This window comes from Thalassophryne amazonica, chromosome 4, assembly GCF_902500255.1.
Source record: "Thalassophryne amazonica chromosome 4, fThaAma1.1, whole genome shotgun sequence".
Classification (NCBI taxonomy): domain Eukaryota; kingdom Metazoa; phylum Chordata; class Actinopteri; order Batrachoidiformes; family Batrachoididae; genus Thalassophryne; species Thalassophryne amazonica.
The window spans coordinates 103,385,132-103,411,113 of NC_047106.1; the positions used below are offsets into that span (position 1 = coordinate 103,385,132).

General features: G+C 40.1%; 1 protein-coding gene and 1 long non-coding RNA gene across 9 annotated transcripts in view; both read right to left on the reverse strand.

Annotated features, from left to right (window-relative positions):
* Positions 1 to 4,236: 4,236 nt before the first annotated feature.
* Positions 4,237 to 5,741, reverse strand: LOC117508579. The gene is made up of 2 exons (XR_004560131.1): positions 5,691 to 5,741; positions 4,237 to 5,099 (listed from the first exon to the last, which is right to left on the reverse strand). It is a non-coding gene; the product is annotated as an uncharacterized LOC117508579 (long non-coding RNA).
* A 3,073-nt stretch (positions 5,742 to 8,814) lies between these two features.
* The window catches only part of robo2 (roundabout, axon guidance receptor, homolog 2 (Drosophila)), a 1,173,428-nt gene continuing 1,156,260 nt past the window's right edge, over positions 8,815 to 25,982 (reverse strand). For all 8 annotated transcript variants that reach the window (XM_034168373.1, XM_034168368.1, XM_034168372.1 and 5 more), the window contains 4 exons: positions 16,649 to 16,807; positions 11,807 to 12,073; positions 9,294 to 9,488; positions 8,815 to 9,076 (listed from right to left, as the gene is read on the reverse strand). In XM_034168373.1, coding sequence (XP_034024264.1) covers positions 9,075 to 9,076; positions 9,294 to 9,488; positions 11,807 to 12,073; positions 16,649 to 16,807 — 623 coding nt within the window. In that variant the 3' untranslated portion in view covers positions 8,815 to 9,074. The remainder of the gene's footprint in view (positions 9,077 to 9,293; positions 9,489 to 11,806; positions 12,074 to 16,648; positions 16,808 to 25,982) is intronic.

Consider the following 25,982-nt stretch of genomic DNA (forward strand, 5'->3'; position numbering starts at 1 on the left):
CCGAACACAAAACGGGAGCAGCCGAATGAACAACAACAACATTGCCAGCTGTCTTCAGATAAGTCAGGGGATGGAAACATGAACATTTCTAAGTCACCGAATGTGTCTTGGACTATATTTATATCACGTATGAAGAAATATAAACATTTCTTTCATCAAAACATTAAATCTAGTCACTTCTGTCACTCAGACAGCACAATTAAGAGGCCATTTAATCAACAACTGCCTGCTCATTTAAAAATCACTGGAAATACACGTGTATATATAAGGCAACACAAATTAAAGGAGAAATTCTTAAGGAGAATGAGACGTTAAGGAGACGTTTTTAACAACCTGGACCTCATTTCTGGCATAAAATATAGTTGTTTACTCACCAATATAACTTTGGTGTCATTATTAGTCCATGGTTCAAATGATGTCTTCAGTTCAAATCTGAGGCAAACATTTTTCTTCTTCTACTAAGGTGGATTAGAACTTTTTGTGGCACTCAGCATGAACTACTGGACAGGAGGAACCTAGCAGTCAATGTGACTCACCGATTTCAAAATGCAGCTGTTTTCAATCAGACGTGTGGTGCTGTGACATGTCATTCATCTGTGTCCCATCATTTCAGGGGAGTCCAGTGCAACCCTGGCCTCTGCTCTAGCTCCATCCATGCCAGGAAGTGTTCAACATTTGACACTTCCTGTTTCACTGTGGACTCAAAATTTGGCGCTTCCTTTTTCAGTGTGAACTTGTCAACTAAGTTCCTGCGAGATTCCATGTGATGTCATCTGTCAATCCAGGAAGTGTTTGACATTTCCTTTTTCACTGTAGACTCAAAATTTGGCACTTCCTGTTTGGGACTCCCTGTGCCATGAGCGAGTTTTGCGCCGCTGCATGATGCTTCGCTCGTATAAAGATGACTTACCACCCCCTGCTGGAATGGCGTGTGAGTCGAGAAAGTAATTAGCAACATCCATTGTTCAGTTTTCTCCATGTTTATCCTTGACCCAAAATACATAAGCATACCAAACAGCAAATGTCATCTGTCCACACTTTCTCTGTGATCGAAGTTGCGTGCACACATGCACGTGCAGCCGCAGTATGAAGGTGCTTTTAATTTCACAAACAAAGGCAATGGCATAACACATTAAAAACACTACACAATTCACTCATAGTACCAACATGAAGTCACTCATGGTAATAGCAACATGATACTTAACTAAACTGACTAAACTAAGCTATAAAACACAAGAAATCAATAATGCTAACAACACTGCTAAACTAACATAAACCACAATAACAACATTTAAAACCTCAAAACTGCAAACTCCCATGGTACATTGGAGCACAATGTCCATTGTTAAATGGTGAGCTAAAATTGCTAATTTATCCAAAAATATTTTCCTATCAACATTTCCTATCAACTTTCTGTTTTCACAGCGTTCATCCCTGACCCAAAATACATAAAGCTGGGCTTACACTGTGTGAGTTTTGGCCCTTTTTCAGCTGATTTTTCACTTGTGTGAGAATTTTTTGGATCGCGCCGAGTTTCAGCTTAATCATGCGTCCTACATCATGCAGTATACATGGAGTAACGAGCTGCGATTAACATCTCACGACCACCTCCTGATCAGCAATCGTATGGTCGGATGAAAATCAAACCTGTTTGATATTCTGGTCGGCTATCGTGAGGGTATCCCACTGCTCAAGCGCTACAAGCGTCTATGCGCTGATTACCTCGCACTGTGCATGTGCAAACACCAGAGAGAGCAAACAGTGATCATCTCTTTGGGACAGCAGCTTCTGTTTCTTTTCCCCCCATTATTCTTCAACTCATGTAAAGTCTTGTTGTTGTTTAAAAAAAAAAAAAACTTGACGTCTCCCATCGAGTTTTTGTAAAAATAAGAAATGTAAATAAAGTTTGAAAAAAAGAAAAAAGAAAAAACCTTCTGTTTACATTTTGCTTCTGGAAACACGAGTCCGACGTGTGGTTTTTGAACGTACAATGTGAGCAGTCAGATCGCATCAGAGCATCGGGCTGTACAGTGTGAGAACATAAATTGTGCGCTCTGAACTTTTACACCGTGCAGTTTTGTCGCACAGTTTGAGCTGGAGCCAAGTACAATGATTGAAAATATCGTACAGTGTCTACCCAGCTTAAGCATGCCAAACATCAAAGCTGTCAGCTCTCCCCGGTTTTTGTGTGACCAAAGCCATACAAACACACGCATGCACAAACACATACAGAGGCCACTTTGCTATTATAATATACAGTGGTGGGCACTGTTCAGCTAATCCGATAACTGATAATTATCAAAACTAATGTTTTTGCTAGCAGATTAGCTTTTCAACTATAAAAGTGTGAAAAACAAAATGGACTAATTTTAACATTATTTTATTTCTTTGTGGCACGGGATAATTTAATCACCAAGACTCGGTGGGAGAGAGGGGCTATCACGGTGCAGCTGTGCACAGGGACTTCTCTTCACCATTTAGACACCGTTTGGATAAGCAGGACACTTTATATGGATTATTTCTTCAGAGGATCCCACTGAAACTAACAGGTAAGAATTAATATTTACTACGTGTGTCTTTTACTCTGCCAATAAATGCATTAATGGACATATTTCAACAGTTTAACCCTCTGGGGCCGACACCGTCGTATACAATGGCTGAGACAAAGCTTTACTAAATTATAAATAACTTTTTAAAGATATGAGATAGAAACTTTTTTTTTTTTTTTTTTTTGCTGAAACGTTAACTCCGCAGACTTTCGAGCCACCATCCACCATCTTTGTACTCCTCATAGAAGCTGTGTGATGATGTGAGCAATGTGAGTGTCCAATAGGAATTGGCTCACCGTCACATTTTCCAAAATACAATCTTAGGGCATATTCATCTCATGTGAAACACCAAAGATTGTTTTGAGGAGTGATGTGTTACTAGTTGACCTGTTTGAATAGCCCCCTGGGTGCTCCAATGTGCCCTGTGCCATTACGCACAGCGAAAGTCAAAGTGAGCAGACAGAGCAGACGGAGAGCCTCTCATACAATCTCACGTGCTCAAACAGTGTGAGTACCAGGATTGCTTGACTAGTTTTCCTGTGAATGTTACTGGATAAGCCTGTGGCAAGCTCTCTCGCTCCAGCGTAAATCACTATTTACCATATCAATGGAGCAAGGGGGGGAGGGGTGCTCCTCAAACTGAATGAGCCTTGAAGTGTGAATGTTGCTTTCAGAGCAGGAGAGAACAAACACACAGTCAACTTCATAGTACACGTTTCTGATGTGACCTTTGTGTTATAGCAAACAGAAATTGCTGAGAGATGAACAAAACGCATAGACCATTTTGTATATATTGTTCAAAATGTGAATTTGTGTTTATTGTTTGAACCTTTTTTGTTTTACCGTCTTTCACACAAGAGCCCAAATTACCTTTATAAAGTTTCAAAACAGTTATTATAGTTTGCTGTGTGTTTTGAATAAATGTGTGGAAAATTATTTTCTGCTTTACTTTTCTTATTTCTGATTGGAAACCTGTATTACACTTATAAAACACAACTGTAGCATATATATTTTGAAAGTACAGGTTGTCCTGAAAAAAAGAGACATAAAACCTGACTGTGGGATGCAGAGAGAGCTGTTCACAGCAATAATAAAACATTTATACCAGACAAGTGAGCTGTCCAAAAAATGCCCTCAGACCCCAGCTGCAGGGTTCAAAGCATGTGAAAAAATTGGCAGCTTTTAGTTCATAAATGACGGTGTATTTAATATCGAGATAAACTGTGACTTCTAATACTGTGTGTTACTGCTTTTGAAAGATGATGACAGTGTTTGGGGTTTTATTTTTTATTTATTAATTTTTTGTGTGTTCTTTGTGTTTGTGTTCCTTGAATTTACCCAGCAGCCCCTGCGGCGCTTAAAGTGAAACTGATTTATCAGAAGCCGACAGTGTAATCTGATGTGGCCACTTCCGAATCAATACTCAGTTATCAGTTAACTGTAATAAAAATACATTTTTTTAGCAGTTTACTTTTAACTCCTGTGATGTCATATTCACTTTCATTCATTCTTTCTGAAACAAATGGATTTCTAGGGGGAAACAAAGCATGCTTGATTGCAGTTTAATATACGTGGGACATACAAAAACTGAACTTATCATTAAATAGACAACTACCTCTACCACCTCAGCTTCAGTCGACCCTAAACTAAATTCATTAATCATAGAAGTTTGCGCATTTTCATTTTTCAAAAATATTTTTATTTGATATTGATCCAGGTACAAGGAAAAAAGAATGTGGATTTATCTTACAGGAATGAGGCTGTAAAAGTTTATTTTCAAGATCCACTCTCTTGTTTTGACAAAGACATGCAAGGGAATATCGAAAGTGGTTCACAGAAAAAAAGCAGAATGTACTGTAGAAATGGCATTGGATTAGGGTGTCATCTCACCCTGCACTGTACATAAAGACTTCACCCAACAACTTTCTCTTTTTGTCATTTTTAATCCTGTTTTATAGCAAAAAGGCAACACACACATAGGCTACAAAGAACCAACAATATTAAGAAAGCCAACTAAAGAGGCAAATCCATCCTTCCATAATGACTTTTTTAATGACAAGAATGTTGTGACCAGTTTTACTCCTCATGTTCAAAATGGTTTTATTTACTTTCAACATTAAAGAAGCAGTGTGCTGAACATGCAGGACACAGAGTAAATCAAAAAATTTGGAGAAGCACTGATGTGGCATTTCACCATCAATCATATCTTCTCCTTATGGTCTCGCTGCTCAGATCTGACAGCTTCAGAAGAAAAAAAAAGTTTTATATTCCACAAATCTTTATGCATATTTCACAATATACTTTTATTATCATTTTAATAAATACAAAAACGACACTGATTTAAATCAATGAGTATTTAAAAAAGACACTAAAACGCATTAGACATTAGAAATATCAATCTTGATTTGGTATGTTCTTTCACTGACATCTTGTCTTCAAGCGGTTAAGCCAGCACATTGTACTCAATCAAAATCCACAGCAGAAAGAAAAGAATGGATGACAGACACATGAGAGGGATATTTTTATAGCAATGAAGTTGGAATGCCATATCTGGGTGATTCTTTAACTACGGGCACTATTGGCCTTGTACATGTAATTTCCACCACACCATTGCCTTACAATATAAAGCGCCTTGGGGCAACTGTTTGTTGTGATTTGGCGCTATATACATGTGCGCTGATGTCACTGTTTATCTCCATAGAAACTACCCAAACAATCTTTCATACAAACTGTTTAAAGGGACATTACATGTTGTGGTGGAAATTACGGCAATAGTGTGGGACAACTACATTTTGTTTAAAAAATCACAACAGTTGTATGACATTGAATACCCCAATTATGTTTTGATTATTTTACTGATATTTTATTCAGAGATATTTTAAAACATTAGAAAAAACATTTCTTTACCATTCATTTTTATCATTGAAGATCAAAAGTCTGGGTGTGGGACAAGCACAAAACGGCAATATTTGCATATAATGATGCTGAAAAAAGGTGAAAAGTCATCATAGACTACTAGAACAAATTTCTTAACACACTTTCATTGTAAAGATAACTATAAAAGTGTGAAATTTCCCCTTTTTTCTGTTTTCATACAATATGATCAAAGGACATAATAAGTGCCCGTAGTCTAAGAATCACCCATCTATGTGGTGTGTGCATATATATATATATATATATATATATATATATATATATATATATATACATATATTCCCAAATCAGAAAAGCTGGGCCAGTATGGAAAATTCAGATAACCCCACCCAGTGATTCCTTAATTTATTTTGCCTTCTATTTTACTGCAGACATATGAACCTGAGATATGTGTGGTCAACTTCATTTTATTTGTTAATATGCAGTACATATATCCATTCCTGCATTTCAGGTCTGCAACCCCCCCCCCCCCCCCCCCCAAAAAAAAAAATAAAAAAAATTGGCATACCAAAGCATGTAACACTTTGTCATATCTCCATTCCTTCTCATCACACTTAAAAGAGGTTTAGGCATTGATGATGCCAAGCCATGAAGCATTTCACATTTTATTTTGTCCCATTCTTTCGGCAAGCATGTTTTGAGGTGTACAACAGAATAAGGTAGTCATTGTTGCATTTTTCATTTGAAAATGATCCACACATTCTTTTTTAAGGACAGGTCAGCACTTCAGACAGGCCAGTCTAGTATCCATAGTCTCTTCTTCTGCAGCCATGCCTTTGTTACATGTGCAGAATGTGGTTTTGCATTGTTTTGTTGAAAAACACATGGACATCCTTGGAAAAGATGTCATCTTGAATGCAGCATATATTGCTCTACAATCTCAGTGTACTTTTCTGCATTCATGGTATTACTGCTACCACTACTACTACTACTACTACTACTACTACTACTACTATTACTACTACTACTACTACTAATACTATAGACCCAACCTTTTTGGAAAGTATTGTACACCTGAAATGCATGAAGAGGAGTATTTTAATAAATGAACTGAAGCTCATCAGACAAAACATGAAATATCTCAGGTTCATACTGTTTGCAACGGAATAGAAGACAAAGTAGAAGTAACCATGTGCATTTTCTCCCATGTCATTCCAACTTTATCTATATATATATATACACTCACACACACACACACACACACACACACACACACACACACACACACACACACACACACACACACACACACACACACACACACACACACACACACACACACACACACACACACACACGATTCGATTATGTATGTATAATTTATACATGTACATAAACACCACCAAAATGTAAAATAACCTGAGATACTCTTTGCACCTCATTTCCAGAACACTGGTCACTGAGTGGAGGATATAAAATGACGATGGCATGACCACAACAGTACAACAGCTTCTGATGGCCTTTAGTTTCTACCCCTCCTTTATCAACATTAGCAGTACAAAAAAGAGACAAACAGTCATTGATCCACATATATGCTGAACATTAATATTGAAAACATTGTAAGCAGCGTTTCAGATTTCATAAAAGGCATACAAAGAAACAAGCTTCTCCTTAAAAAGGACAACAAATCAAATCAGAAAAATCTAAATCGAGAGTCACAGGCTGAGAAGTCAAAAGCTGCAGATTGCAAGTGTGCATTTGTGTTGTGGTGGTCCAGCAGGTAGAAAGCATTCCACTCCACACTGTGACTGTGGACAAGGAGGCAGTGGGACCTGCTCATTAGTGTACAAGGCTTTTCTCCATTTTTAAACTACTGTACAGTTTGGGATCAAAAGCTACATTGTGAACATTTCTTCTCAAATGTGAACAGAACTGACACAAGACTGTGCTGATTATAGCGTAAGCCACTTTAAAGGGGTTATATTATACACTTACCCTCCCACAGATGTGCAGTCATACTGCACAGATTGCAGGCTGAGTGGGTGCATCTCATTGGGTGTAAGCAGGAATCCAGAACTGGACTTCTGTGACGTGTGCAATGAGCTGTTTCATGCCTGAAGATATATTCAAGCAGGGTATACCTGCACAGCTACATAGTTGTAGGACTTTGAGGATGTTAAACAAGAACCCCCAAACACATTTTAACTGTAAAAGGTGAATAAAACTGATTTTGCACAATATGACCCCTTTAATATGTCACCACATTTACAGGACTCAGCCGGGCTCAACATGACAATGTGTTGTTTTCTATGACAGCAATACAACAAACATAAAACAATTAAGTGCTTTGAAATAATAAAAAGAAAGAAATATTGCAAATGGATTGAACAAAAAGACAAAAAAATGAACAGAGAGGAAATGTAAACAAATGTTGCTCCACTTGTAATATTTTGGGTGTGTTTGTGAGTATTGTTGCCATATGACTGGCTGTCACTAATACTCCCTTGATGTCAACATTATTATTAAGGCTGCAGGAAGAATCCTAAATGTACATTTGTAAGCACTCTGACTGTCTGTGTGCACATTTCTCCCAGTTTTTAATCACACACTTGTGCTGAATGAAAAGTGTAAACTCCGTGTGGCAAAAAATAAAAATAAAATAAAATAAAATACTGGAAATGCTTGGAGACACATTTATATCCACTCATAGTGGTTATCCTGTTCATTTGTGAAAACAAGACAATGCCTGGAGGTGCACAAAGCACTGAAAGTTGAATGTTACTGTGAACATATTATTATTTTTGAACCATTAATTAAGAATGAAATAACCAACTGAGTATAGTGTGTTGTGTGTATTATTCTTCCAGCCTCAGGAACTTTGTGCCTGCCACCCAGTTATTCCCGCTTATATGGAAATGGGTGCTTTAATTGTTGCTGTGTTTGAGCAAATCTTTACTCTTTTAATATCTCTCTGTACATTAGTATATAATTTTCTTCTCTCTACTTTACAGTACAGAAACTCCTCTTCACATATTTGTCCGGTTCTTCATGTCAGCAGGAGCTATGTTTTTGTGCTTATCACCAAAAATTACAGTGCAAAAACAATAATTAACAATAATAATGATAATAATAATTAATGGGAAATATTAACAAACAATGGATTATAAAACAATTATCTTATGGCACAACAGCCACTCAATTCACATATAGTACAAATAACCAGACCTGTATATGTAAATCAAAAGCTCAAACTGAATTTGGCTTGCATAGCAATGCAACAACAAGGTAAAGAAAATATTTACAGCAAACAAAAAATGTCCCACTTCCTGCAAAGGGCAGTTAGTCAGAAAAACTATTCTGATATAGATGTCTTCATTTTTTTTAAACTTGCCTTTTTCTAACAACATGAAAATTACAATAAGGTAGGAGGTGGAAAATATTTTCTCAAGGACAAAAACATAGTGAGATGTACAGTATGTCTGTGTCTATACATCACATTTACAGTTCTGTGACTGCATTTCCCCGGCGCCCTCGGCTTCAATTCTTCCCTTTGAGAGCACACGGGTAAGGGCAGAGGTCACCGCCGCAAGCGACGTGCCATTCTTTCTGGCACAGGCCAGGATTTTCTCCAGTTCAACTCCCTGGGGATCACTCTGTGGAAAAACAAATGATATTTAATGTGAATCAATACAACAAAAGCAGATGTGAGCAAAATAAGAAATGTAGTTTTTATTTAAAATTGTTATATTGGACTCGATTGCAATAATACAGTAGTAACACCAACATAATCACATTTATGCAATGAAACCCTGTTATCCATTGTTAAAAAATAAAAAGCCACAACACACATAAATAATGCAAACTACATACATAAATCTCCTGAGTACTGTCCCTGTCCATTGGTCCCCAAGAATTCAGCGTGCTCCGTGGCTGTCCACTGATGTGGCTGTCGTGGGCCTTCAGGCTTGCGTGGTCCTGTTGAGCTCTTAGATGAGCCTGTACCAGAGGAGCTGTGGCCACCAGGGGAGGGAAATGATGGCTTACTGTAGGGCAGGCATCCCTCCTCTAAAAACACACAGAACAACCCAAAGGTGTTTATTATGTGTGTACAATAGAAAGCACAGCTTTGACTATTACAGTGAAAAAGAGTGAAAAACAGTGAAAACAAGAGCAAGTTTTTTATTTGTTTTCGGCACAATTCAAATGCTTAAATGTTGAATATTTGGTACAAGTTTTACACCAGATGCTTTTGCCAATGCTTTGGATTGGATATGGTTTTGCCTAAAGCAAACTGAAAAGAAAGCAAAAAGAAAGAAATAATTCGAACTAATCCACTGCATTAGTAGTGGACTTACCATTGTGTGTATTAGTACTGGTCATACCTATACAAACAAGTACTTGACTTGTGTAATGTCTTGACAAGATTTAGACATTAGACGTGTTTGCAAATCAGCACCCAATATGCCATCTTATCTGCGTCCTGTTTGAACAGGATGACAGTAGTTTCAGCTGGAGTAACCTAATTAATACTAGAGTTTCTAAATATGATATAAACATATGATACAAATTGCACGGGAGTATGTTGCATGTCAAAATAGACAAATAAATAAACACTGATGATTTTATTCCATCCTTGTCGGATGTAAAAATGTCTCATGAAGAAAGAAAGAACGAGAGAAAAAAATGTAAATCAGAACGGAACATGAGTCACACTGATTTTTGAAACATATATTTCACAAGAAATGAAGAATAAAACATTTTGTAACAATAACTGACAATTCACTCACACCTGAGGCTGCAGAACAGAATCAAAATATATTTAATATTGTGTTTTTTGTTGCCACTAAATTGAAAATGTAAAAAAAACTATGATTGTTGTGTACAGTTACATCCCTATTTATTTATTTTTTACATTATAGGCAGCATGGAGCAGAGAAAAAAACAAAAAGAAACAATCTGAGACTTCTGATGTCTGCCAATCCAGATCCAGATCACCTATGCCCTAATATCTATCTGTGGTACAAATTTGGTGAGAATCTGTGAAGTAGTTTTGAAGAAATCCTTCAAAGCCGATATAAAGGGAAATCTTAATCCAGAATCCGGATTTGGATCCGGATCACCTCCAAAATTCAGTGGAGTCTTCCATTTCTTAATATCTATCTGTGGTGCAGATTTATTGAGAATCTGTGAAGTAGTTTGATGTAATCTTTCAAATTTCATCAAAATCTGTGCAGTCGTTTTGACGTAATCCTGCTAACATTCACAGACACACACACACACACACAAGGCGACTAACAGCTGATGCTTGGAGACAAAGATCACTTTGCTAACCCCCACACTTTCTGACATCTGCAGAGTGGTGGTGCCAACAGGCGATGCCAGGTTGTGCCACAGAGAGGACCTTCAGCCTCACACATGGCCATGAGGATGCAGTACATTATATGGGGGTAAATAGACTCAGAGAGAGGCCAGTGGCTGCTGTAGCACCTCCTGCTGCAGGGCAGCATAACATTGACCCTCAGCAGTCTTCATCATTGCATGAAATCTCATCAAAGTGCTCCCCACCGCTTCACTAATGACTGTAATAGAGGCTGGCCCAAATGCCATGGAGCATCAGTCAGCACTGTGACACTTATGGGAATCCACCTATGGGTTTTTTTCTGCAAACATGCTGATTGTAGCACCTGTCCTTGCTGCACAGCCTCTGTATCTCCACAACTGACTGACTGTTAAAGTCCTGGCACAAGCAGGACATGGCGCACAGTGAAGAGATCTCTAATGGCCACAAAAGCACGCACATGTAGGTCCCACACGTCACATGAGCACAGACGCACACAGATGGTGTGCAGAGTGGATGGTGTTTGAGTGAGAAGAGAAAACCAAAGCAATTAGAGTGTTTTTTAGTTGCTGGGAGCCTGCTGCCTTAGTTGGAGTGGAGCAGACCAATATTGGCAACAGTTACAGGGGCTGAGGGAGGGACAAGGAGAGCATTCTGGAAACCAGAACAGGTGGCAGACAGCGCAATCTGTTCGCCACAGCATCACCACAAATGCTGCAACCTTGCTGTTTTTTCTCTCTCTCTCTCTGTATATATATATATATATATATATATATATATATATATGCATAAATAGCCTAAATAATAGCATAAATAATTCCAAAAATTAAAGCATTAAATCTTTGTTAGGGTTCTCTATCTTTACCTCCATTTTCAAGTGACCACAAAATACTTACATAATGCCTGGGATGCAGTACCAAGGGACCTATTGTGTGTTCTGCAGGTGTAAGTTGTCATAGACCTTGTCAAGTATCCATCAGTTTTGCTTTGCAGTACCTAATAAGTGAAACAGTTGTTGACGCTTTTATTCTGGTGTCAGTCATACCTGTTTTGTGTCCTCTGCGCCCATCATCAGCTCGCTCAATGGATCCCAGCCTTTCTTGAACCTGGCGATGATGCTCCAGAGATGTGCGAGTCTGTCTGTCAATGGAGATCTTTATGTCCTCCTGCGCAGACAGGGGTCCTGACAATGGCGTGCGTTCTAAAGACGAAGCCTTTCTGTCTGAAGATGGCCCCACGCTGGTTACACTGCGGGCTCCCTGGATACAACCCTGCCCCTGGCAGGGGGGAGGCTCAGGCGGAGGAGGTAGGTCTGTGCAACGGGAAGCCCAAAATATAAGCAAATGCATGCATGATGTACTCATGGTATTACGTTTGAGTGTTAATGTATAAAATGAAAAAAAAAAGTGAGGCTTTTCACATCTAAAAAAACTGATATTACTCTTGCTGGATTTCCATTACAGATTTGTGCAAAGTTTAGCATACTTTCAGAATGAAAATTTAAAAAAGAAAAACAAATTACAAAATGACAGCATTTCCATTCTACACCTTCTCACTCCCAACTTGTCACATTTTGGTCAGTGCCCCTTTCTGTCATGATGTGATGACTTTGGCAGCCACATTGTATCATTTAAACCCCCCTTATACATGGATGAAGTCCCTTCTACAACCCTTATGTGACCAGAAAATTGGGGATGTCTCCACAGGACACTAAAGGACGGCACAGCGCATGTCTAGGGCATACAAGGCATGCTCAGTGGAAACACACAGGGCGCCTTGATCGCCGCAAATTTTTCAGCATAGTAGAGAAGCTTGAATCTTCGACTGGACTGGGTTGCTTGACGTGAGGATGTTTCGCTTCAAATCACAGAAGCTTCCTCAGCTAAAATTCTTGCTCTGGTAGTCTGACTTTTGGAGCATGTTCAAAACAAGCACAGAAGGGATGCAGAGGCTGGAGGATGCTCAAAGAAGGCACAGACGATGCCGAAAGATGATACAGATAATGCCACGGTTGGCCAGTGGATGCTGAATGAATGCACAATTGGGGCTGCTTGCCATGATTATTATGAATGAAATTCATTATCACTGTTGTTGTTGTATTTACAATGTAGCGAATGCAACGGCAAGCGAAATTCATCTGACCAATCAGTTGCTATTGTATAAACACTGGAAAAGCAATTGATGCACAAGGTTTTTCTTTTTTTAAGAAAGGCGATGTGATCAGACATGTGATGTCCGTGGTGATGACTGCTGGAGCGCTATGCAGCACAGACCCACAGGGGGTGTTTTCGCTCGACTGTTTCAGCACCTTGGACAGCAGCATAACCCAAGGCTCGTGTCTAAAATAAGTCCAACAAATTAGACAGAGGATGTTTCTTCTTCAACAGCCAGGCAAAACGTGAGTGTCGCCCAAAAAATGCTCAGGGGTCTACTAGGAGGCAAAAACACAGTTGAATAGATGCTCAAACCATGCCATTTGCAGCTGCAATGTGTCACAGAGGAAGCACAGAAGATGCACATAGGAAGCTCAAAGGAAGCTCAGTAGATGTACAAGACTCCATGGTCACTGGTGGTCACATGGAGTAGGCACAGAGGTTCCTCTGTGAACACATAGATCTCCAAGAAATTTACTTTTTAGAACGCTGAAACAATGCACAGGGGACAGTGAAGCACTTACATAGAAAGATGTTTTTGCATCCTTTGTATGTCTTGGCAGATATTTTGGGTGCACAATGGACTCTCAAAGGATGCTGTTCTGTCTAAGGGACCTTTTAGTGATGTATATGATGTATCATTTCTCTCTGACAGCGCACAGAACTATCTGCTCCAGTTCCGCATCATCAGCGAACATTCATCATTGTTTCGGTGGTGGTTATGGTCTTGGTTAGGGTTAGGGGTACGCAACTGGTCACAGACTGATGTTTAGTCAATTTGAGCCATTTACATCATAATGTGACGACTTGGGTGTGAGACTGGTTGTTCCATTGAATGAAAGTGCTGGGTTTTGTCCCCTCACAATAACTGTTATTCTCACAATGCTCTCACAAAAACTCTAATTCCAGTCATCATGGCAACAGAACTGTCAGTCTTGCAAAATGCTGACATTTTTTTTTAAATCCAATAATGCCACAAAATCATCTTATAACATTTAAAAAGCTGTCCATCTCTTACTTCATCCACATATGCTGTGTCATGTATTTTAGAAAGTCTAGTGACACGTTCTGCACTTTGTGTAACCTTGAAAAGCAGAAAAAGTGTTCCCATTGTATTTTTTCAAAATAAGGCTTTTCAAATCACTTGAAAATCACTTTTTTGCGTAAAATTGTTTTGTGATGTTGAAGGTTTTTTTTGTGCTAAAACAAACCTGACAAAATGTGAAAGTGCTGGAAACAGGTTACAGTGCATCTGGAAAGTATTCACAGCTCTTTACTTTTTCGACATTTTGTTATGTTACAGCCTTATTCCAAAATGGATGAAGTTCATTTTTCAATATTCTACACATAATACCCCATAATGACAATTTGAAAAAAAGTTGTTGGTTTTTTTAGATTTCTGCAAATTTGTTAAAAAAAGAGAAAAGAAATCACTTGCACGTAAATATTCACAGCCTTTGCCATGAAGTTCAAAATTGAGTTCAGCTTCATCCTGTTTCCACTGATTATCCTTGACATCTTTCTATAGCTTTAACTGGAGTCCCCCTGGGGTAAATTCAGTTGATTGGGCATAATTTGGAAAGGCACCCACCTGTCTACATATAAGGTCCCACAGTTGATGGTGCGTGTCAGCGCACAAACCAAGCATGAAGTCAAAGGAATTGTCTGTAGACCTTTGAGACAGGATTATCTTGATGCACAAATCTGGGGAAGGGTACACAAACATTTCTGCTGTTTTGAAGGTCCCAGTGAGCCCAGTGATCTCCATCATCCATAAATGGAAGACGTTCAGATCCACCAGGATTTTTCCTAGAGCTGGCTCCCTGTTTAAACTGAGTGATTGGAGAAGAAGGGCCTTAATCAGGGAACCTTCCAGAAGGGCAATCATCTCTGCAGCAATCCACCAATCAGGCCTGTGTGATAGAGTGACCAGACAAAAGCCACTCCTTATAAAAAGGCACATGGTAGCCCACCTGAAATTTTCCTAAAGGCACCTGAAAGACTCTCAGACCATAAGAAACAAAATTCTCTGGTCTGATGAGACAGAGATTGAACTCTTTGGTGTGAATGTGAGCTGTCATGTTTGGAGGAAACCAGGCACCATCCCTACAGTGAAGCATGCTGGTGGCAGCATCATGCTGTGGTTATGTTTTTCAGTGGCAGGAACTGGGAGACTAGTCAAGATTGAACTAAAGCTGAATATAGCAATGTACAGAGACATCCTGGATGAAAACCTGCTTCAAAGCGCTCTTGACCTCAGACTGGGGTGACACTTCAGGACACTGACTCTAAGCACACAGCCAAGATATCAAAGAAGTGGCTTCAGGACAACTCTGTGAATGCCCTTGAGTGGTCCAGTCAGAGTCTAGACCTGAATCTAATTGAACATCTCTGGAGAGATCTGAAAATTGCTGTGCACCGACGCTCCCCATCCAACCTGATGGAGCTGGAGAGGTGCTGCAAAGAGGAATGGAAAAAAATGCCCAAAGATAGGTGCAACAAGCTTGTGGCATCATATTCAAGAAGACTTGAGGCTGTAATTACTGCCAAAGGTGGACAACAAAGTATTGAGCAAAAGCTGTGAATATGTAGCTATGTACATCTGATTTCTTAGTTTTGGATTTTTAATAAATTTGCCAAAAAAAAAAAAAAAAAAATCAAAAAAAACTTTTTCCATGCTGTCATTATGGGATGTTATGTGTAAAATTTTGAGGGTGACAATAAAAAATCAATTTACTCCATTTTGGAATAAGGCTGTAACATAACAAAATGTGGAAAAAGGTGAAGTGCTATGAATACTTTCACTGTAAATGCACCACAAATGTTTAAGATATGTATTACAAGTGATTATGTCAAGCCTGGGGACACACGCTAGTGCTGTGTGCTGCTGCATCCATCACACCACAAAACTGTTGCAGACAAGCAGACAACTGGTCCATCATCATGTCCAGAAAGTCAAAACTGTCTGTCACAGTCAAGTGATATGATGCCATCCACTCAACTCAGTCTTATACCCAATTTAGAGGATCCTTGGTGCCTCAGCATTCAGGACTGCAGAGGGTGGAGAAGGCCAAGGGGATGCCCACACTTCACTTGGCTGTGGCATATACATAGATTGTTACTTTTGAGAGGTGGGGATCGACTGGTTGCCTGCTGGGATAGTTGCCATCCAGGACCCAAGCAGGTTTCACAGTGTGGTGAATGTGGCAATGTGTGGCACCAGCACATGCTCCCAGACTAGACTGGACTCGTATCATTTCTGTGCAACTTTGCTATGAATTATTGTTTGTAACAGATGTTTTGTGTACATTTCTACACACAGCATTTAATATAATGTGTTCAATTGGGTGCAGCATGGTGGCTTACAGGTTAGCACTGTTGCCTCACAGCAAGAAGGTCATGGGATCAATTCCCACCTGTGGGCTTTCTGTGTGGAGTTTGCATGTTCTCTTTATGTTTGCGTGGGTTTTCTCCAGGTGCTCCGGCTTCCTCTCACATCCAAAGACATGCAGGTTATGTGGATTGTAGACTTCAAATTGTCCAGAGGTGTGCGTGCATGTGTGAATGTGTTTGTTTGTCTATATGTGGCCCTGTGATAGACTGGCGTCCTGTCCAGGGTGTACCTTGCCTCACGCCCTATGACTGCTGCAATAGGCTCCAACCCCCAGTGACCCCGTCTTGGATAAGCAGTTGAAGATGCGGGTGTTTGTGTGTGTTCAATCAGCTGGTCTTACCATCTGCGCAAGCATCTTTCCGGTGGGCTGCCATGCCCTGGCTTCGGGGTTTCCGTGTGGGCCTGGTGGCCCTCTGGTGGCCCAAGCTGTGTGTGCCGACTGTGCTGCCATCTGTAGAGAATGGACTGCTGGGCCTGGGCCTGTGGGACAAGCCTTTACCTGCAGGGGGGATGCAGACACACGGGCCATTTGGTTAATAAAGGCATTAAGGAGCCAAGGCCAAGTCAGTGTGGCTTATGCTGTCATTAAAAAAGGCTAAGGTTATCAATCAGCACCTAAAACTGACAGCAAAACAAAGGCAGAGCTTTTTATTAGTTCAGAAAGCACAAGGTTACAACATAATGTATCACCTTGACAACATTTCTTCAACCCAAGAAAGTGGTAGTGAAAGAGGGCCCGAGTTAAAATTAAGAACAGGCATCAACCAAAGTCCAGCCATAAAGAATAGGTGTCATGCACAAACTGATTAGACAGTGGATAAGCAGTAGAGAGGAATGGATGATGGCAGAAATGATCAGAGCAGAAAGGAACAAATCATCTGCCACGGGTAGAGGTTCCAACCAGCAGGTTGTAGGCAGTGAGCCTCCCACGTACACATACACCAACCTCTCTTGCTGAGACTAGTGCCCTCCAGGTGGTAGCCTGCCTTGTCTGCAGCCGCCACTAGGGCCTGGGCAAAGCTACAGTGGGTAAAGATGGAGCCATCAGATGAGCTGCCCAAACTGGACCGATGGCTGGAGAAATTACGCTCATCCTCTGAGGCTGAGCCCCATCCATTCACCATTGATCCTATGGAACACCGCAGGTTTCAGAAAACTGACATATGAGTGTGAGACGAAAACTGTGTGCATTCAAATTCAGCCTCATCCTTTTCATAATTCTCAGCCCAGTGGCCATAACCTTAATGAATATGTATTCTGCTATAATAAACATCTGTGCAGTGGCTCCACATCTACATGGATACTTGAGTCGTGTAATCGGATAAAAAGAGGTATTTTAATGTCCCACACTTTAATGGATTTCTGTTTCCTGCAGGGCATTGCTGTTCTTGCAGATGAGTGCTTCAATCATGCTGTTCCAGCCTGCCTTCTGTCATCTGTTACAAACACACATACATACACTGCATGCACACAAACACAAGTACACACAAGGACACGTCGGCATGTGCACTGTTGAGTGGCAGCAGAATCTGTTCTTCTTTTGATAAAGAACAACAAATACACCTATGTAGAGCAGAGTTAACTGCTGAACTGCCTCAGGTGACACAGATGAAGTAGTGTGAGAACAAACCTGGCCTTGCTATTTCTATAAAAAAGTACACAACTAATGCTGTCTGCAATTCAGGATCAGGTTTTCTCACGTACAGCTGCCCTTTACTTTGTAGTCAAGTCATATATACCTCAAACATCCACCCAAACACCAGACTTACAGTACTTGAGTCAAGGATTGATGGTAACTAATGACTCAGACTTGTACTGGGACTTGGGCATTGAGTGTATTTGGACTCAAAAGTTTAAAGGACATGTTGCATGTTATGTAATGTGCTATTTAATGACATAACATCACAGTATTCCTGATTGTAAGTCAATCAGTGGACATGTTGACCGGTGGTGGGAACAGTTTTGCTAACCACTAATTAGCTAAGCTAATGTTTTTATTAGTAGATTAGCTTTTCAACTAACTTTGAAAACCATCAGCAGACAATTAGCTTCCGCTGAATTAATTCCACGAACTTTCAGTCTGCTAACACTTTTTTTTTTTTTTGCTGGTTAAGTGACGGTCAAAAAATTTGTAAACCCTAAAATCATACATATTAGTTCCTGTTTATGAATGCAGAGAGCTAGCGAACACTTCTGGTTAACCGGTCAAAGCACACAAGCGTTGCTGTTGTTGCAACATATAGCCAAAAGAAGTTACACTGTTGGACAAAAATGGTATGTAACCAGCTCAAAAGTCAGTATTTTTATTTAGCTATTTTTCATGTATTTGTGTTTGTGAATCCAATACGGGTGAGCCATAGTGCCATTTATGGTTTCTAAATATATACTATAGAGATAAACTGTGACTTCTAATACTGTGATTTACTACTTTTGATAAAGATGATGATAGTGTTTTATTTGTAATTTATTTTATTTATTTATTTTTCATGCGTTCATTTTGTGTTTGTGATCCTGGGAATGCCCAGCAGCCCCTGCAGTGCTTAAACGCGAAACTGGCTTATCAGTAGCCAACAGTGACAGCCGACAATACGATGTGGCTGCGACTGCGTCAATACTAAAAGTTAGCGATAACTTCCGCTAACGTTTTTAGTGGTTTATCGGTTTAGCGTTATAAAAGTCAACTTTTTAGTTAGCGACTTAATGGTTATCAAAGCTAACTTTTTGGTTAGCTGTTCCCCCCACTGTTGTTGACGTACTTCATTGCTAATTCTCAAGGTCAGTCATCCGGGCATTTAACCTCTAGGGGCAAGTTTTGTCTGTGAAAACAGACTCATCAATAAAGTCAATTTAATGTACAATAGTTAATTTCAGGGCATGCACATGTAGTGGGGCAGTTTCGCCATCTGGTGTTCAATAGATGAAATTTCAGTCAATGGGTCAGTCTGCTCCATTTCATTATGTTTTACCCCCATTTCATTATTATCAGTCTCCATTTCAAAATGTAACGAAATGGAGCAGACTGACCCAGACTAACTCCAAATATGATTAAATATGATTCAATTAAGTACTTTTATTCAATTATTTTGAAGCAAAATGGAGCAAAATGGGAAATGATAACAAAAAGGGGGTAAAACATAGCAAAATGGAGCAAACTGTCTCCAAATATGATTCAATAAAGTACTTTTATTTCATTCTTTTAGCGAAATGGGATGAAATGGAGACTGATAATAAAGAAATGGGGGTATAACGTAACGAAATGGAGCAGACTGACCCATTGACTGAAGTTCCATCTATTGAACACCAGATGACGCACCTGCCCCTACTACATGTACTGAGTGCATCTCACAGTAAACACAAAAGCCAAACAATTAAATAAAAATACTTATTTGGAGTAAGTGTGATTCACTCTGCTCCATTTCCTTACTTTTTACCCCATTTCATGATTATCAGTCCCCATTTTGCTCCATTTCTTCCATTTCATGTTTTAGTATGGCCCCTGTTAGCTGGCTGATAGAACCAAGTTAGAGACAAAAGCAAACCGGCTGATTTCAGTAGGAGAGCGTACAGCCCGAGTGTGTTTCCACCAAGCGGACAGTCATGGAGGTATGAATTCTTGCCTTCGGATTGGCCACTTCGCTGAAGTGACGTGGCGCCGACCTCTAGAATAAAAGCTCTCCCTTGGCGAGTCAGAAAGTACATTTTTGGAAAACATTTTACTCTGCATTTCTAGCCATTTCTCAGCAGGTGACGCCAGTCCGAGCAAATGCAGAAACAGCAAAATGGTGAACAGACAGAGTGTTGCAACATCAGATCATGAAACTACTGACCATTCATATGAAAGTGATCACTCAGCATTCTTTCAGATCAGTGGACCTGTGAGCAGATACTTGGAAAAAGGCAGGAATAAATTATCTTCAGGACTTTCTACCGGCTCACGAATGTGTAGAAGAGCACACACACGCATCATTCAGATCATTCAGTCCAGACAGGAGACAGCACAATCAATCAATCAATTCAATCAATCAATTTTATTTATATAGCGCCAAATCACAACAAACAGTTGCCCCAAGGCGCTTTATATTGTAAGGCAAGGCCATACAATAATTACGTAAAAACCCCAATGGTCAAAACGACCCCCTGTGAGCAAGCACTTGGCGACAGTGGGAAGGAAAAACTCCCTTTTAACAGGAAGAAACCTCCAGCAGAACCAGGCTCAGGGAGGGGCAGTCTTCTGCTGGGACTGCTTGGGGCTGAGGGAGAGAACCAGGAAAAAGACATGCTGTGGAGGGGAGCAGAGATCAATCACTAATGATTAAATGCAGAGTGGTGCATACAGAGCAAAAAGAGAAAGAAACAGTGCATCATGGGAACCCCCCAGCAGTCTAAGTCTATAGCAGCATAACTAAGGGATGGTTCAGGGTCACCTGATCCAGCCCTAACTATAAGCTTTAGCAAAAAGGAAAGTTTTAAGCCTAATCTTAAAAGTAGAGAGGGTGTCTGTCTCCCTGATCCGATTTGGGAGCTGGTTCCACAGGAGAGGAGCCTGAAAGCTGAAGGCTCTGCCTCCCATTCTACTCTTACAAACCCTAGGAAGTACAAGTAAGCCTGCAGTCTGAGAGCGAAGCGCTCTATTGGGGTGATATGGTACTACGAGGTCCCTAAGATAAGATGGGACCTGATTATTCAAAACCTTATAAGTAAGAAGAAGAATTTTAAATTCTATTCTAGAATTAACAGGAAGCCAATGAAGAGAGGCCAATATGGGTGAGATATGCTCTCTCCTTCTAGTCACCATCAGTACTCTAGCTGCAGCATTTTGAATTAACTGAAGGCTTTTCAGGGAACTTTTAGGACAACCTGATAATAATGAATTACAATAGTCCAGCCTAGAGGAAATAAATGCATGAATTAGTTTTTCAGCATCACTCTGAGACAAGACCTTTCTAATTTTAGAGATATTGCGTAAATGCAAAAAAGCAGTCTTACATATTTGTTTAATATGCACTTTGAATGACATATCCTGATCAAAAATGACTCCAAGATTTCTCACAGTATTACTAGAGGTCAGGGTAATGCCATCCAGAGTAAGGATCTGGTTAGACACCATGTTTCTACGATTTGTGGGGCCAAGTACAATAACTTCAGTTTTATCTGAGTTTAAAAGCAGGAAATTAGAGGTCATCCATGTCCTTATGTCTGTAAGACAATCCTGCAGTTTAGCTAATTGGTGTGTGTCCTCTGGCTTCATGGATAGATAAAGCTGGGTATCATCTGCGTAACAATGAAAATTTAAGCAATGCCGTCTAATAATACTGCCTAAGGGAAGCATGTATAAAGTGAATAAAATTGGTCCTAGCACAGAACCTTGTGGAACTCCATAATTAACCTTAGTCTGTGAAGAAGATTCCCCATTTACATGAACAAATTGTAATCTATTAGATAAATATGATTCAAACCACCGCAGCGCAGTGCCTTTAATACCTATGGCATGCTCTAATCTCTGTAATAAAATTTTATGGTCAACAGTATCAAAAGCAGCACTGAGGTCTAACAGAACAAGCACAGAGATGAGTCCACTGTCTGAGGCCATAAGAAGATCATTTGTAACCTTCACTAATGCTGTTTCTGTACTATGATGAATTCTAAAACCTGACTGAAACTCTTCAAATAGACCATTCCTCTGCAGATGATCAGTTAGCTGTTTTACAACTACCCTTTCAAGAATTTTTGAGAGAAAAGGAAGGTTGGAGATTGGCCTATAATTAGCTAAGATAGCTGGGTCAAGTGATGGCTTTTTAAGTAATGGTTTAATTACTGCCACCTTAAAAGCCTGTGGTACATAGCCAACTAATAAAGATAGATTGATCATATTTAAGATCGAAGCATTAAATAATGGTAGGGCTTCCTTGAGCAGCCTGGTAGGAATGGGGTCTAACAGACATGTTGATGGTTTGGATGAAGTAACTAATGAAAATAAATCAGACAGAACAATCTGAGAGAAAGAGTCTAACCAAATACCGGCATCACTGAAAGCAGCCAAAGATAACGATACGTCTTTGGGATGGTTATGAGTAATTTTTTCTCTAATAGTTAAAATTTTATTAGCAAAGAAAGTCATGAAGTCATTACTAGTTAAAGTTAAAGGAATACTCGGCTCAATAGAGCTCTGACTCTTTATCGGCCTGGCAACAGTGCTGAAAAGAAACCTGGGGTTGTTCTTATTTTCTTCAATTAGTGATGAGTAGTAAGATGTCCTAGCTTTATGGAGGGCTTTTTTATAGAGCAACAGACTCTTTTTCCAGGCTAAGTGAAGATCTTCTAAATTAGTGAGACGCCATTTCCTCTCCAACTTACAGGTTATCTGCTTTAAGCTGCGAGTTTGTGAGTTATACCACAGAGTCAGGCACTTCTGATTTAAAGCTCTCTTTTTCAGAGGAGCTACAGCATCCAAAGTTGTCTTCAATGAGGATGTAAAACTATTGACGAGATACTCTATCTCACTTACAGAGTTTAGGTAGCTACTCTGCACTGTGTTGGTATATGACATTAGAGAACATAAAGAAGGAATCATATCCTTAAACCTAGTTACAGCGCTTTCTGAAAGACTTCTTCACACACTTCACCCCAAACTCTTTTAATGTTTTGAGAGAGTCTGTCGGATTTCAGATCCTGATGGGTGCTGAGTCTGCTGTCTCTACAGGAGGACGACGCTGTTTGAATCAATCCCCTTATAACTGCCGCAATTAACGCAGGCGCATGTGAAACTCTCCACGATGCTCTTTTAACTGGTTGTTTGGACATTTAGCTGAAACACCACCACAATGCTGTTTCTGCAGGCTGTGTGTATCCATATATTTCTTACATTGGAAAAAGTCAGGGATATGTTATTGCAAGAGTCTGTCAGATTTTGGATCCTGATGTGTGCTGAGTCTGCTGTCTGTACAGGAGGACAACGCTGTTTAAATCTCATTACAACTGCCACACAGAACGTGATCTTTCTGCATTATTATGTTGATGGTGAAATATTCTGTTTATCCAAAGGATGTGTCTGACGAGTAATAATGTGTGTCCATTTGAATGTCTGAGAACAAATAGTATACCAAAATTGTTAATGCGTTTAAATAGTTGAATCATATCTGTCTGCCACATGAGGACATGAGGTTTTCTGTGAGATTACACACCCTAAATGGATGGAATTTAATGATGTAATTCCCCTTTAAAAGTTTAGGACAGACCCTTCTCCACCCTCTTCCTCGGTTCTCTCTTTTTCTTCTGCCGGTAACGCTTCTTTTCTTCTCTCTCTTCCTTAAATGCCTAATTTTTATTTTTGGGCCAAGGCCCCACTGCTAAGCTAAGCTAAGCTATCATGTGGCACTCATTCATTCATTCTTTATTTTTGACAAACTTAAAGTTTTAACCTGATGCTTTAAGGTGCATCAAGTCTTTTGAATTTTTAAGAGAACTTCCAAGCTGAGCTTTTCAAATTAATAGCAAATTTACATAAACGTGATTCTCCTTTTCCTATTTTGTTTTTCAATGCTTTTAAAGTTTTAACCTTTTTCTAAATTCACAAAGACTTTTAATCTGGTTCCAACACACTTTTTAAAAGCTACCACAAACCATTTTCAACAAACACCTTCTACCTCTGGGTTCCTGCAAGCTGACGATGGAGCTGATTTCAAAACCGCAGCCAACCTGTCGGTAAAGCCAGCCGACACAAGCCATTGGAATCGCCAGGGAGACCACTGAATTAACCCCTTGACCCAAGTGAGCTCACGCTGCCCAGAGCATGAACATCAACGACGGATGGATGGATCATCCGAACCATCTCTTCAAATGGACAAGCTAAGTGACCCAGTTAAAGGTTCCAGAAAAAGGGTTTGTTGTTAATGGATACAAAGTATCTCCTCCTTATTATTATTCTTCCTTTTAAGCATATTTATATGCTTGGTTAATAATTTTCTTAATAATTGGCTTCAAATTTCATCTTTAAATTCGAATTAGATTTACTTAAAGCCTTTAAATGTATCTCTCCTTCTCTTCCAACGTCTCATGAGTGAGTAAGAAAATTGTTTCCACGAATGAACTTATTTAATCACTGTCCACGAAAATGCCAGTAAACTGTTCATTACTTATAAATAAATTGTAAATATTTCTGCTGTGGTTCATTTTGTGTTCAGAAGGAAACCCTTGGTTGATCCCATTGTGAATTCAAACTTCAGATCAGAGACTGATTTAATTAAACTGAGACTGATTAATTCATTTGAGACTGATAAATTAATGAATGTTTAAATTAAAGTACCTATGCTATAAATAGGTGGTGCCCCGAGTAATAATTAAATAATAAGTATTAAACCCTAAATTGTTAATTATTTTGATGACTCATCAGATGGGCCTAATCAGATCTAATTAAATTTGGGAGTTTAACTGCTTATTCACTACATTCTTATGGTGCTCATGTGTGACGTTTTATTTAATAATTGGGTTACATCTTTATCGTCCCCCGTTGCATGGCCTGAATATCTGTAAATTTATTAAACACTACATTATTTTGGTTCCGTGTGGAGGCTCTAATAAATTCAATAATACACTACACCATATTGGCTGCTTGTACCTGCAATCTAGTTCTTTCGATCATGACCCAGCCCTCACGACCATAGGTGAGAGTAGGAACTAAGACTGATGAGTAGATCGAGAGCTTTGCCTTTTGGCTCAGCTCCCTTTATGTCACAACAGTATGGCAGAGTGAATGCAATACCACCCCTGCTGCGCCGATTCTCTGGCCAATCTCACACTCCATTGTCCTCTCACTTGTGAACAAGACCCCAAGGTACTTGAACTCCTTCACTTGGAGCAACACCTCATTCCCTACCCGGAATAGGCAATCTATTGTTTTCCTGCTGAGAACCATGGTGTTGTGTGGGCCGCTGAAGAGGAGGTACTGCTGGCCCACCACCACTAGAGGGCGCCCTGCCTGGAGTGCGGGCTCCAGGCACCGGAGGGCGCTGCCGCCTTACAGGAGCAGCCAGGATGACAGCTGTTACCCATCACCGGAGACAGCTGATCCCAATCACTACGGAGGTATATCAGCAGGACGGCATCTCCACCTCATTTGCCGAGATATCGTTTCTACCAGAGAAGTAACGTATCAAAGCAAATAGAGTGCATCTTTTGGATTGAGCTAGTTTTTTGGATTACTGTTCCAACGAGAGGTGGAGGTACCTTTCCTGCTGTTCGGAGTCCTGGGTGCATACGCGCCCCCATCTAACTGTTCTTTGCTCCTCGCCAGCAGTACCAGGTCCGACACGCGGAGGCAGTGGCCACCTGGGAGTTCGGGACTTGGCGGCTCCAGTATTCCCGGGGTCCTGTGGCGGAGGAAGCCGTGTGGTTCCGGTCTTACCTTGGAGAAGCGTCTCCTATCTTCGAGCCTGCCCACACGACACTTTTGTGAATTGACTGTTGTCCATTGCTGTGATTGGTTGTATTCGTTGTGCACATTCACAACAGTAAAGCGTTGTTATTTTGACTTACTCCATTGTCCGTTCATTTGCGCCCCCTGTTGTGGGTCCGTGTTCCTACACTTTCCCAACACATGGCCTCAGATTTGGAGGTGCTGATCCTCATCCCAGCTGCTTCACACTCGGTTGCAAGCCACTCCAGTGAGTGCTGGAGGT